At 36.5% G+C, this 14,212-nt stretch overlaps 1 protein-coding gene across 1 annotated transcript; it reads left to right on the top strand.

The window, feature by feature from the left end:
- Positions 1 to 11,052: 11,052 nt before the first annotated feature.
- Positions 11,053 to 12,818, top strand: LOC124622945 (cytochrome b-like). The gene is made up of 2 exons (XM_047148736.1): positions 11,053 to 11,264; positions 12,668 to 12,818. The coding sequence occupies exons 1-2, from the start codon at positions 11,053 to 11,055 to the stop codon at positions 12,816 to 12,818; spliced, it is 363 nt and encodes a 120-aa protein (XP_047004692.1).
- Positions 12,819 to 14,212: the final 1,394 nt, after the last annotated feature.

Below are 14,212 nucleotides of genomic sequence, written 5' to 3'. Positions count from 1 at the left end.
ATAGAAGCTTTCGAAATGTGGTGCTAGAGAAGAATGCTGAAGATTAGATGGGTAGATCACATAACTAATGAGGAAGTATTGAATAGGATTGTGGAGAAGAGAAGTTTGTGGCACAACTTGACCAGAAGAAGGGATCGGTTGGTAGGACATGTTCTGAGGCATCACCAATTTAGTATTGGAGGGCAGCGTGGAGGGTAAAAATCGTAGAGGGAGACCAAGAGATGAATACACTAAGCAGATTCAGAAGGATGCAGGTTGCAGTAGGTACTGGGAGATGAAAAAGCTTGCACAGGATAGAGTAGCATGGAGAGCTGCATCAAACCAGTCTCAGGACTGAAGACCACAACAACAACAACAACAACAACAACATACACAGTTTAGGTATCCTTTGTCGCTGTTGCTTCTTATCAATTCTTGCGCTTTTTCTTCGTCAATGTTCGTTTTGTTTATAACAAACCATTCTTTTGTCACATCAAATAAGGCATCTTATTTTAAGCCTTGCTGGCATCGATACCTTTTGAGTAAAGAGTTGTGTCGTCCGCAAATTGCAAGAATTGCACTTGAGAGCCTAAGTCATTTACAAATTAGTAGCAGGAAGGGGCTCATTACCAATCCCTGTGGCAGATTATATTCCAATTTTTGTTCACACAAAAGCGCTCCAAGGACTGGCACTATCTGCCGTGTGTTTTCGAGACAATATTCGAGGGTTGCCAACTCCATACTGACTGAGCTTATCTAGAAGGGCCCTATAAGGAATGCAGTCAAACACTTTTGTAAGGTCACAAAATGCCACTGGAAAAGATTGTTTTTCTTCAAAACTGTGCTTTATTGCAGTAACCAGATCTAGTGCTGCTGTTGTAAATTTGCCTTTCTGGAAACCATGCTGTGCATCTAAGAAAAGGTCATAAATTTCAAAGTAGTTGAAGTGTGACAATATTATTAAAAGGATAGTTGCTACTCGCCACGTAACAGAGATGCTGAGTAGCAGATAGGCATGACAAAGAGACTGTCAGAAAGTTAGCTTTCGACCAACAAGGCATTGTGTTTGTGTGTCTGTGTGTGTGAGTGTGTGCGTGTTCGATGGAGGCCTTGTTGGAAGAAAGCTAACTTTCCGACAGTCTTTTTGTTGTGCTTGTGACTCAGCATCTCTGCTGTACAGTGAGTAGCAACTATCCTTTTCACAATATTGTCACAGTCTATCCTGTATTTTCCATTGTTTCATTTAGTTTGATATTTGGTCTTTCAGTGTAGTCTCAATGACTCTAGCAAAGACTGAAATGATTGAGATGCATCTGAAGCTTGCTACCATGACTGGGTCACCCTTTTTAGAAACTGTAGTGCCCTTGAAAAGTTTAAGAAAGTCAGCAGAGAGACACTTATTAATTACTGTAGTTAATGGTTAAGTAATGCTGTGGATAATTTTCTTGAGCATGATGGAGGTCATCCCATAGATATGATGATTGCTAAACGATGATAAGATTTTACAATCATTATTGCTTCGTTTTTTGTAACTGCCTCCAGTTCATCATTATGCAACTTTGTCACTTCCTACAGCAGCTGTGGGGTCTATAATCAAGTCAGGGACTGCATTTGTAGTGTTCTTCACAATGGCAATAAAGTAATTGTTGCAGTTTTCTGGACTACATAAGTTTAATGGAGAAGGGATTTTTTTCCTGTGTTCACTGATCAGGTCCCAGAATGCCTTGCATGGGTTGTGAAATTCTTCAGCGAACCTATCATTGTTTTTCTTTTTAGCTTCTTCTAGTCTTTCTATAAAATCTTTTTGTCTGTAAATATTTGCTGCAGAACATTTCCTTTGCACTGGGATCTGTTGCTGTTTCGGAGTGATCATGCGATAGCAGTAAAATGCATTTTATTTTTCTCCTTTTTTTTAGTGTACCTTGCTTTTTCTTTCACCACATATTGTCTGTGTTATTTCATGTATACAGAACGTTTTCTAGTCGTCTGTGGAGTGATGTAGGGAAATATCGTTTCAGTAGTCTGGAAGAACTCTTCAAATGTATCAGTCACTGCCATTTCCTGTAATGCAAGCTGTCACTCAACTGCAGATAGAGCTGTTTCAAAAGCAGTTAACCTTTCATATTTATTTATGACCCTTTTCGTAAATACATTATTAGAATGGCAAGGAACAGTTGGTCGATAAATAGCTCTTTTTGTATAAATTTCCATGACAAGTGCTTTGTGACCAGAGACCATCGTGTCAACTACAGTCACCAACTGCAGGCATGATTTGCAACAAGTCGTTCGTACCTGGCTATTAGGTTCATAAATTCTCTCTTTAGTACTCTCGTCACCAAAGTGAACACTGAAATCTCCACACAATGCAATTTTTCATTTCAAGTTCATTTATGAATAGTAACACAGGCACAATTCCATTTGGATGAGAAAACTTTCAAAGTTGCCATTTGGAGAACGGTAGGCTAACACAACAGTTATATGAAGATCTAACAACTCCCATTCTAAATCTAGATCCTGACAGAATTTCTTTAACACTCAATTCTCTGTTGGTATATGCAGATACACCATCAAATGAAGCAGCTGTTCTGAGCCATGCACTTACCAAATTTAGGTATTCGATACAGTCATGGTACTCACCTTTTTGAGCTGATAACCAATGTTCACACAGACACTGTACCTCTGGCTTCACTTTTCCTATAGAGAATGGCAACACATCAAGTATAAATCTAAGACATTGTACAATCATCTAGGAAATATTTTCACTGGGGGAGGGGGGGATGCAGTGGGGAGAATGTTGGGAGAACAGAAGAGGCTCTCTCCTGGAACTACAGAGTACGCAGTAGGAACATTTTGATTGGGGAATAGGAAAGGAAAATCTGTGTCCTTCACGCATAGTTAGAGGAAGCAAGGACGGAACTCACAAGAATCAAGGGAGGTAGGGGGGATGAGGGTGGTTGGGAACTGGCATCTGGTAGGAGGATAGGAAGAAAGAGAACGCTTTCTGACAGTTTTATCATCAACACCAAAAACAGGTATCTACTACTGCCAGAGTTAAGTGGAGAAGAGCCTAAGGTAGAATGAAGAGTAGGAAATGTGCAGCACACTTCAACCAAGACCAAGAGGCCTAGGAATGTACAAAGTCTTAGGAAGAAGAAAGTGCTGCTGCTAGGTAGTAGCCATGGGCGAGGTGCAGGCCCTCAGGTACAAGAAAGTTTAGTGGTAGCGTACCAGGCCACCAGTGTCTTCAAGCCAAATGCAGGGCTAAATCATGTGATAGAGGATCTAGGGTCTTTATGTAAGAACGTTACAAAGAGGACCATGTAGTGATAGTGGGTGGGGTGGGAAACAGTTTGGTCAGGGATGGGGCGTATGACATAGGTGGTGACCTGGACAAGATAGCTTCCCTGACTCATGGCACCAATGTACACTTTGTTGAGCTGTTCTGGCGTCATGATGGGCCACACCTTGATGGAGCTCTGAGGCGAATCAATGTGGAGTTAGAGATGGCTCTGAGGATAGCCAACTTTGCTCACGTTTCCTGGTGCCCATTGGGACTATCAACAGATGGGGTTTCACTAGGCATGGCCTACACCTAAACAGGACTGGGAAGGAAAGATTCATGAAAGTATAGGGAGTGGATCTTGGGACACACGTGGTCAAATACCTGTTGTTATAGGTGGGAAAAGTTGGTCTTTTTAAGGATAAATCCAGACAACATGTTCCCCTGCCTAGAGAGTATCTCCAGCACTTTAAAAATACTGAAACAATCTCTCACAAGACAGATTTTAACAGCTCAAATATCACATATACCAAATGTCACAACGAAAAACAAACCATTGGAAAGAGTAACATGGGGAATTTCACAGACTTAACAATCCTCCATCAAAACATACAATCAATAAAGAATAAAATACAACTATTAATAGTTGAGCTCCAATCTTTGAACTGCACAGTAGTTTGTATTACTGAGCACTGGTGTAGAGACACAGAAATCTAACATTCATTGTATGAAAAGGCAAACTCTTACTGCAGAACTACTTTGAGGGGGGGGGGGAGGGAAGATCATGCATTTATATCAGAAAAGGAACACACTTCAAATCAAGACATGACCTCAGTACAGTAAGTGAAGACAAACACTTTGAAATATCAGCTATTGAATTAACAGGGCTTGATATCACCAATAAATTAATCATTTTGTGTGTATAGATCTCCCAGTGGGAGTGTGGACACTTTTTTTCAATAAGTTAACAGGAGTTCTAGATAAAGTCTCAATTACAAAGGTCAAATAATTCTATGAGGGGACATTAACATTGACACTAATATCATAAACGAATCCAGCAGCATCTTCATAAACATCCTTCAAAGTTTTGGCATGTCCCTACTGGTCAATAGTGCAACAAGGGTTACTAAAACGACATCATAAGTAATTGACCATGTTGCCAGAAATACGGACAGGGAAAAATGTGATGTAGCTGTAAAAGATCTCATACGATCAGACCATCTCTATCAAATAACAACAGTAAAATCAAGCATCAAATCATTCCATAAACTACAAGCCTACAAATGACATCTATCAGAAATCAAAATAAAAGATTTTTCAAAAGAACTAGAAAAACATATCTAGAATGAAGTGTGCAAGAAAACCAATGTCAATATGAAATTCTCTAATTTCTCCACATTGTATAAATTGTACTTTGAAAAGGCATTTCCAAAAGTATGCGTTTCTGTATCAACATCTCACAAAAACAGATGGATAACAGCAGGTATTAAGAAGTCCTCCCAAACACTTAAACACCTCAGTTCCATGAAAAAGATTCACAATGATCCAGAATTCTTAAATTTGTATAAAAGATACAAAAAGATCTAGGAAGGTGCTGATTTCTGCAAAAATGTCATTTAATGACAAAACAATATATAATGCAGAGAATAAAAGCAAAGAAGTCTGGGATGTTATAAAAAAGGAAATAGGGAGAGGCAAACAAACGCAGAATAACATACTGCTAAGGGAGGGGGATAGGGTAATAAAAGATCCACAACACTTAACAAACTATGTAAACGAGCATTTTTCAAGTATTGCAGAGAAGTTACAGCAAAAATTCCCCCATACAAATATAGCACCTGTAAATAATATTGCACTAAATACAATGATGTTACTTCCAACCACAGAAAATGAAGTCAATAAAACTCTTCAAAAACTAGAAATAATAAAAAGTCAGTAGACTTAGATGAAGTACCAATGTGCGTACTGAAACAATGCATAGGGATTATACAAAGCCCCTTAACAAATATGATAAATGAATCCTTCACATCAGGGACCTTTCCAGAGCAGTTAAAACAGGCAAGAGTTATTCCTTTGCTTAAGAAAGTTAATGCAGAAGACATACAAAATTACTGGCCCATTTCCCTGCTGTCGGCAGTCTAAAAAATAGTAGAAACAATTATGAAAGACAGATTAATGAATTACCCGAATAAATACAATCTTTTAAGCAAACACAGTTTGGTTTCTGAAGAGACAAAAATACGGAGTCAGCTATAGTAGAATTCACAAAAGTTGTACTTGATGCTCTTGATAAAGATGAGTGTGTCACTGGCATATTTTTGGATCTTTCTAAGGCGTTTGATACAGATCCTATAAAATAAATTAGAAGCATTAGGAATAAGATGGATAGTTAATGACTAGTTTTGATCATACCTAACAGATCGGGTAAAAGAGTAGAGATAACACATACTTCAAATAGATCTAAACATTTAGTGAAACACTTATCAGACCCAAAATACATTAATATAAGGATTCTGCAAGGTAGCACATTAGGACCAGTACTGTTCCTGATATACATCAATGACTTTCCCAGTAGTGATACTCATGGCGAAAAAATTCTCTTTGGTGATGATAGCAATATTACAATCACTGAGAAAACAAGAGAACTCCTTGCCAAGAAAGCAAATGAAACTATCAAGGAAGTTTATGATTGGTCAATAAGCAATAAAGTGACATTGAACACAAAGGAAACTGATGCCATGAATTTCAGTTTGAAGAGGAAAAATAACAATGTTAAATTAAATGTAGATGGCACCTCTATAGACTGTATAACAAATATAAAAATTCTAGGAATGAATATTGATTCTCAGTTGAAGTCGTGTGAACACACAAAGGTACCTGTGAACAGAATGTCATCAGCATGTTATGCCCTTCGAATCCTATCATTAGTGTGTAACATGCAGTGTCTTTTAGTTACATATTATTCATATGTACACTCAGTTCGTAGCTATGGCATTCTTTTTTGGGGAACAAATGCACAAAATATGAACACATCTTTTAAACTCCAGAATAGAGCCATAAGAATAATAACCAAAAATACTAATTGAGCTCATTGTAAAGATCTGTTCAAATCACTGCGCATTTTAAATGCTCCATGTGAATACACTTACCAGTCGGTTGTACACATCAAAGATAACATTGGTAATTAATGCACAAACAGCTCTGTCCGCGACCACACATCGAGAGATAGACTCAACTTACATTTACCTAGAAAAAATAAACATGACACTCAAAACAGCATTTGCTACTGAGGAATAAAACTGTACAATAAATTACCAGAAGAGATCAAAGAATATGAAAAAATACAGTTATTTTAAAAGGCAGCTAAAAAGTACCTGTTATGCAATACATTTTATACATTGAAGATTACTTAGCTAAAACAGAGTAGGGGTTTGATAAAAAAATTTATACAAATAAATAATAATAATAATTATAAAATATCCAACATTCCACATAACACTTTCACTTTATGTTCTTTTCCTTAGTTTTTCCGTTCTAGAAATACTTACCCCCAAGCTATGCATTATGAGTGAACAGTTAATAGGTTCCACAACGAAACATTGTCTAGAAATTTGGTAGAAGATCCGAAGAAATTCTGGTCGTATGTAAAGTACACAAGCGGCAAGACGCAGTTAATGCCTTCGCTGCACAGTGCCGATGGTACTGTTACCGACGACTGTGCCGCTAAAGCGGAGTTATTGAACGCAGTTTTCCGAAATTCCTTCACCAGGGAAGATGAATGGAATATTCCGGAATTTGAAACACGAACAGCTGCTAGCATGAGTTTCTTAGAAGTAGATACCTTATGGGTTGCGAAGCAACTCAAATCTTCAGGTCCAGATTGTATACCGATTAGGTTCCTTTCAGATTACACTGACACAATAGCTCCCTACTTAGCAATCATATACATCCGCTCGCTCACCGATAGAGCTGTACCTGCAGATTGGAAAATTGCGCAGGTCGCACCAGTGTTTAAGAAGCGTAGTAGGAGTAATCCATCGAACTAGAGACCTATATCATTGACGTCGGTTTGCGGTAGGGTTTTGGAGCATATACTGTATTCAAACATTATGAATCGCCTCATAGGGAACGATCTATTGATACGTAATCAGCATGGTTTCAGAAAACATCGTTCTTGTGCAACGCAGCTAGCCCTTTATTCGCACAAAGTAATGGCCGCTATCGACAGAGGATCTCAAGTTGATTCCATATTTCTAGATTTCCGGAAAGCTTTTGACACCATTCCTCACAAGCGACTTCTAATCAAGCTGCGGGCCTATGGGGTGTTGTCTCAGTTGTGCGACTGGATTCGTGATTTCCTGTCAGGAAGGTCGCAGTTCATAGTAATATACGGCAAATCATCGAGTACAACTGAAGTGATATCACGTGTTCCCCAGGGTAGCGTCCTGGGACCTCTGCTGTTCCTGGTCTATATAAATGACCTGGGTGACAATCTGAGCAGTTCTCTTAGGTTGTTCACAGATGATGCTGTAATTTACCGTCATACAGCAATCGTTAGAAAAGATTGCTGTATGGTGTGGCAGGTGGCAGTTGACGCTAAATAACGAAAAGTGTGAGGTTATCCACATGAGTTCCAAAAGAAATCCGTTGGAATTCGGTTACTCGATAAATAGTAGAATTCTCAAGGCTGTCAATTCAACTAAGTACCTGGGTGTAAACATTACGAACAACTTCAGTTGGAAAGACCACATAGATAATATTGTGGGGAAGGCGAGCCAAAGGTTGCGTTTCATTGGCAGGACACTTAGAAGATGCAACAGGTCCACTAAAGAATCAGTTTACACTACACTCGATCGTCCTGTGTTAGAACATTGCTGCACGGTGTGGGATCCTTACCAGGTGGGATTGACGGAGGACATCGAAAGGGTGCAAAAAAGGGCAGCTCGTTTTGTATTATGACGTAATAGGGGAGAGAGTGTGGCAGATATGATATGCGAGTTGGGATGGAAGTCATTAAGGCAAAGACGTTTTTCGTCACGGCGAGATCTATTTACGAAATTTCAGTCACCAACTTTCTCTTCCGAATGTGAAAATATTTTGTTGAGCCCAACCTACATAGGTAGGAATGATCATCAAAATAAAATAACAGAAATCAGAGCTCGAACAGAAAGGTTTAGGTGTTCGGGAGTGGAATGGGAGGTAGATTGTATGATTGTGGTTTGATGAACCCTCTTCCAAGCACTTAAATGTGAATTGCAGAGTAATCATGTAGATGTAGATGTAGATGTGGCATTACATTACTTAATAAATTATTTGTAAAAAAAAGTATTGGATACCAGGAGTAAATCTAATGATAGTCTCTAACTAGAAGTCTGTAAAAATATGTGTATACGAATTAGCTTATTTTAAATTGATCTGAATTTGTAAATACTTTGACATGTCATTTATCCTTGTAAAAGAGATCTTCAGATGAATAAATCTACTACCTCTACTGCTGTTACTACTACTACATTGCCACTGCTTATAACTATGGAAGTGACATTCTGAGCAGTATGTGATCACTTTAAACTTAATGCTCTTGGTGTCTGCCTGTAACAGAAGAGCTTATTTCACAGGAATATTGGCCATTCCCTGCAATAAAAAATGCTTTATCACAATATTTATGTGCCATGTAGTGTTATCCATTACTTCATCCCTAAGCTCAAGGAGAACAATAACTCTGAAACTGTTATTAAATCCCTTTGTTTCAAGCATTTAGTCTCTGCAGTTACTATGATTGAGAAAGGTCTTTTTAAGGGAGTTAATGATATTTTCAAGCGTTGTGCCATTTTGACTCTGTAGCCATACCCTTTTCTCACCATATAGCATACCTTGTTCATCTTCTGTGTCAAATATTGCTTTGATTCTGCATTTAGAATTGGCATTTCAAGATGCAACAGAATTCTGGTTAGTTAGCCTACATTCTTAAAGGACATTCACATGTTCAATATTTATTGACAATTCTAGTTTGTAAACCTTCAGTATATTGAAGCGATCTCACACTGTCAACTACACTGACAAACATTGTCAGTAGATAACGCGATTTTACAAAGTTAAAATGTCGAAAACCGAAAAGAAAACGTGTGCTGCAGTTAAATTAGCTATATATATCATGCAAGCAACAAAAAACAACAGAAAAGACGAAATGGGTCCGAAGAATGGTTGGATAAAAGGAGCGACTGGTCTCATGTCAATTTACTGACTGAAGTCAGAACCATGGACCTGAAAGGTTTCATAAATTGTTTTCTGATGAGACCTGAGTCGTATGTGCAGTTATTAGCACTGACATGAGATAAAATAGAGAAACAAAATACTTTAATGAAAGAGGCAACCGCAGCCAACAAGAGAATAGGAGTAGGCTGACGACAGACAGGTCATTCTAATGGTCAAAGTTTAGTTCTGTAATATCAGCTAGTACAATTAGAAAAATTCTGTGGAAAGCTGTGAAGTGATTATATCTGCCTGACAAGAATCTGTTCAGGCAATTATCGTACAATAGGTTATTTTTTGCGTTGTGATAATTTGTTGAAACTGACATGTATTTTGCAGACCTCTAACTAGTCATTGCTGATATATGGCATATTTCACGAAATGTGAGCGTTTTTCCGAACTCGTAGTAATACACCCATTTATACTATATTTTCAAATTAAGAAGTAAACAGTGCCATGGAGAATCCTCTGTTAACAATTCTTAAGTGGTATGTACAGTGAATACCCTTGCATAGGCCTATTAAAATTGTTTTGCATTGTAAGACTCCATAAAAATTGAATCTGAGGTATGGTTTACACAACAGCGTATTCGAAAATAAACAGTGCACACTAATGCTGCATGGCCGGTTCCTAAGCTCTGTTGACATATAAATGGAGAATACTGTCAAACAGTCAATACTTGACCTTGCATGTTCAGTATGTATTGACAATACTCAGAATATTTTTAGGTCCATCAATACTGCTCATCAATGTTGCTAGCATTGACAACACGTCAATATGCGTCTTAGACATCCAGTATATTGACAGTTTCACGATATTATTGAACATTTTAGGGCTCCTTTAGTAATGCATTTTTTTAATGAATGCTTGTGTTCATGAGCCGCAGTCTCAAGATATTTTTTCCCTTCAGAACACAAGAAAGCTTTTGCATCATTGCTAAAAATATTAATTTTTTTCCCTTTTTCTTGTGTACTTTTTGGAAAAATGCATCTGTATCTTTGGCAAAGTTTTCATCAGTGGTATTCGCAAAATTGTTAGGAATATTTAGATTGTAACATTGGTTGTTTTTCAGTTTCATTCAATTGTTGCTATTTATGTATGCTGCAGTGTGTTTGTGTTTACTTGAAATGTTATTTGTCCGTATTAAGTCAGTGCAAATATATATGTTATACCTTGATGGGACCGAGCGAGGTGGCGCAGTGGTTAGCACACTGGACTCGCATTCGGGAGGACGACGGTTCAATCCCGTCTCCGGCCATCCTGATTTAGGTTTTCCGTGATTTCCCTAAATCGCTTCAGGCAAATGCCGGGATGGTTCCTTTGAAAGGGCACGGCCGATTTCCTTCCCCATCCTTCCCTCACCCGAGCTTGCGCTCCGTCTCTAATGACCTCGTTGTCGACGGGACGTTAAACACTAATCTCTATCTATCTATCTATCTACCTTGATGGTCACTGCACATATATATTTTAATTTCGATGGAGTCTTTCTCACTTACATTTGAACTGCAATCTTCTATAACGTATTGTTGTTGACTATCGGATAAATGTTTGAGGAAATCACTACTGTTATCTTGTTTGTTGATGTCTTGAAAGGTCCAATGTATAACACTTCATTTGTTTCCTGGTTATGCTTTGATTATGTGAGTTCATGTCATTGTCTTGTTCATGAACTTATTTTTGCGGTTTTGAGGGATAACTTTCTAGATACTCCATGCTGTTTTCAGGGGTTTCTTCATTTCGTTTTTCAAAGTGCTTAGTAGAAGGCAATAAATATTTTTTCTAATCTTGTATTTGAATTGAGAACTGTATTTAGCTTTGTATTTATTGCTGAGTTGCTGTTTGAAAATTCACTTGTTAACTCAACAAGATTTTGTGCCAACTTCAGTAAGTTGACACAGTTGTTATCACAATTCTCTAATTTTTTTATGTGCAGTAAATATCTTGTAATTTTAGGTAAATAGTGTAGTGGGACGCGAAATTGAAGTGTCACCCATCCACCAGTGTCAGCCCAGTTTGCAGGTGAATATAAGTTAAATTTAGTGTTTTGTTTATGTATTTTGTAATATTTGTAATGGTTGTGAATTATCTAAAGTTTTGTATTTATTTTTATGTTTCATGTACGGAGAGGACAGCGCAACGAACGGAGACAGCATCTGCACTAACCGGGACCAGAGAGAAAATTGCTGGCCACTATATGTCGCGGGTCAACATCCAAACAGCAACAAGATCCTGAAACCGAGTTGTTGTGTCGTGCTTCTAAAAACTGAAAAAATAAGAATTTGTGATGTTTCTACAACAATGACATCATAGAAAGTTTAATCATGTTGTAAATGTTCAGTCCTATCTTGTCAAGGCTCATGTTCACGTCTATATATATAGAATATATGAAGATAATAAACTAGTGTATACTACAAAAGTTTAAATACGTGTTCCGAAAGTTTATTTTGAAGAATTATGTTAAGGAAGAAGTATTATTGATTTATTTGACAAGATTATTAATTTTTGACAATGTTCATCACGAGTTTGAGTCTTGAAAGTTTAATCAATGTGGTTTTATTATTTATTAAAGCAGATAACTTGCATTAATATAATTTCTGAGAAGAAACAAACGACATCTAAATTGAAAAAGTTTGCACAAACCAATTCGACTGAGTGACGTAATTCTGCGCATACGACTCAAATGATGATGTTTTAATTGCAGTTTCGTTCAAGAACCATTCAGAGACAACTTTAAAAAGAGTTTAAATAATTTTGAAGTGTTTTGTAACTGACGTTGGTGACGAAGTCTGCACATGGTCATATGTCAAAAGAAAATCATTTGTACAAAACTTATGTCCTTACACTACAATAGCCTGTAACTAAATATGACATTGCAAAAATATTAGAAATGTAGTTCTCGAAAAACACTACACAACAATTAATATTAGATGTGATGTTTTGTTGGCAAATAAAAAATTAAAGGTGACATCTAAAATCAACAGGCACTTTTAAAAAATTTATTCTTCCATCTTCACTTCTGAGAAATAAATGTCAATTCTACTTTTTGCCAGCTTATAGCTGTCAATACCGAACCGATTTTCTGTTGTTCAATATTTTTTTCCATTCCCGTTTTCTTATTATAAGTATTGATATAAAAATGTTATGTAAAATTATTTTTAGTCCTAGTATTGTGGTTCAGAATTTAAAATTGTTAATAAAATCATTATTAATTAAAATATGCCTAATTAATCCTTACCTTGTAGAAGATCCAGATAATTTTGTGCCTGCTAACCCTTTAGAAACGCCAGTCGACATCCGACCAGAATTATAATTTTTATTTGCTTACTCTATCTTACGATCAGTTTCTAATAAATTAGGAGATGTTATTGCATCATTCTTATCAGTTAGAGTCTTAATAGTTTTATCATTCTATAATAAAACACAAATCTGGGATATTCAGTTCTATCCTATTACTCAAATGCATTTTTGAATAATAGTAGTTGTTGAATGTTTGCTTACATGATTTGATAAGCAGCTAGTTAAAGAACCTTATGTTATAACAGGACAAATCTTAAGAATCAATTACTTTACCTTCTTCATAATTGATGTTCATGTAGCAAATGCTTGAGATTAGTTAATTGAGTAATAGAAATAAGTTAATTAGCTTAGGAAAGGATATGTTTTGAAAACATAAAACTGGAAGTTTAAATCTTCTGTTCATTTTTCTTAAAATGTCACTAAATAACTGAGATGGATAAAATTTTCAGATTAATAAAGGAAACAAAAAAATTAGCGATATAGGTAAAAAAAACTCTTTCAAGCTAAATATATCAACTTATTATAACGAAATGGTAAAGTTACCCAGACCCAAATAAATACATAAGATACAATAGCAAGCTTAATAAAAAATATAAAAGAGTAAAAATTGTCTCCTAAAAATTAAAGCAAATAATATACTTATATACACAATTCTAGGCTGTTCGTTGTTCTGGTCTTCAGTCCAGAGACTGATTTGATGCAGCTCTCCATGGATACAGTAAAGCAACCCTCAGGAAAAATTATGGCTGTAGTTTCCCCTTGCTCTCAGCCGTTCGCAGTACCAGCACAGCAAGGCAGGTTACTCTGCTTAAAAAAAATCAAAGCAAAACCAGTGCCCCATATTCAATATCAAAACCTGAAAATAATTCAGATGCCCCATCAGCAAAATGAAAACGGTTTTGGTCAGTTTCAGCCAAGGAAGAAGCAAAACAACTCAGACCCAAAGGCAAAGAAGTAGTAATAAATCAACAATAAAGTTGATAACTCGTAAAATAAATATATTAAATCTACCAACTAAAATAATTAAAGGTGGTTAAATTAAAGTCAATCTAACTACATATGAAATTGTTTGAGTAACAAAACCTGAAGAACCCAGTAAAGAATAATTGGAATTTTTATGATCAACCAACAATTATTACAAGATAAACACCTGATCTAATACAAAACAAAAAATGATGGAAAATTACTCAAAAGCTAAAGAAATTATTAAATTGATAACAAGAGAAAAATAATAAAACAAGTAATTTGACATAATAGGAATTGGTTCCTCCTTACAAATTAATTTGATTGCATCACTAACAGGCTGCGGAAAACCAACAAACCTTACCTAATTTGGATCCTGTAGAATTTGTATATTGCCTAAGCCTTACACTCCAATAAAATTAAAAATAGGGACACTAATTAAAA

This window comes from Schistocerca americana, chromosome 7, assembly GCF_021461395.2.
Source record: "Schistocerca americana isolate TAMUIC-IGC-003095 chromosome 7, iqSchAmer2.1, whole genome shotgun sequence".
Taxonomy (NCBI): domain Eukaryota; kingdom Metazoa; phylum Arthropoda; class Insecta; order Orthoptera; family Acrididae; genus Schistocerca; species Schistocerca americana.
The sequence above is the reverse complement of the archived record's forward strand: the minus strand, read 5'-3'. Positions and strand labels throughout refer to the sequence as shown.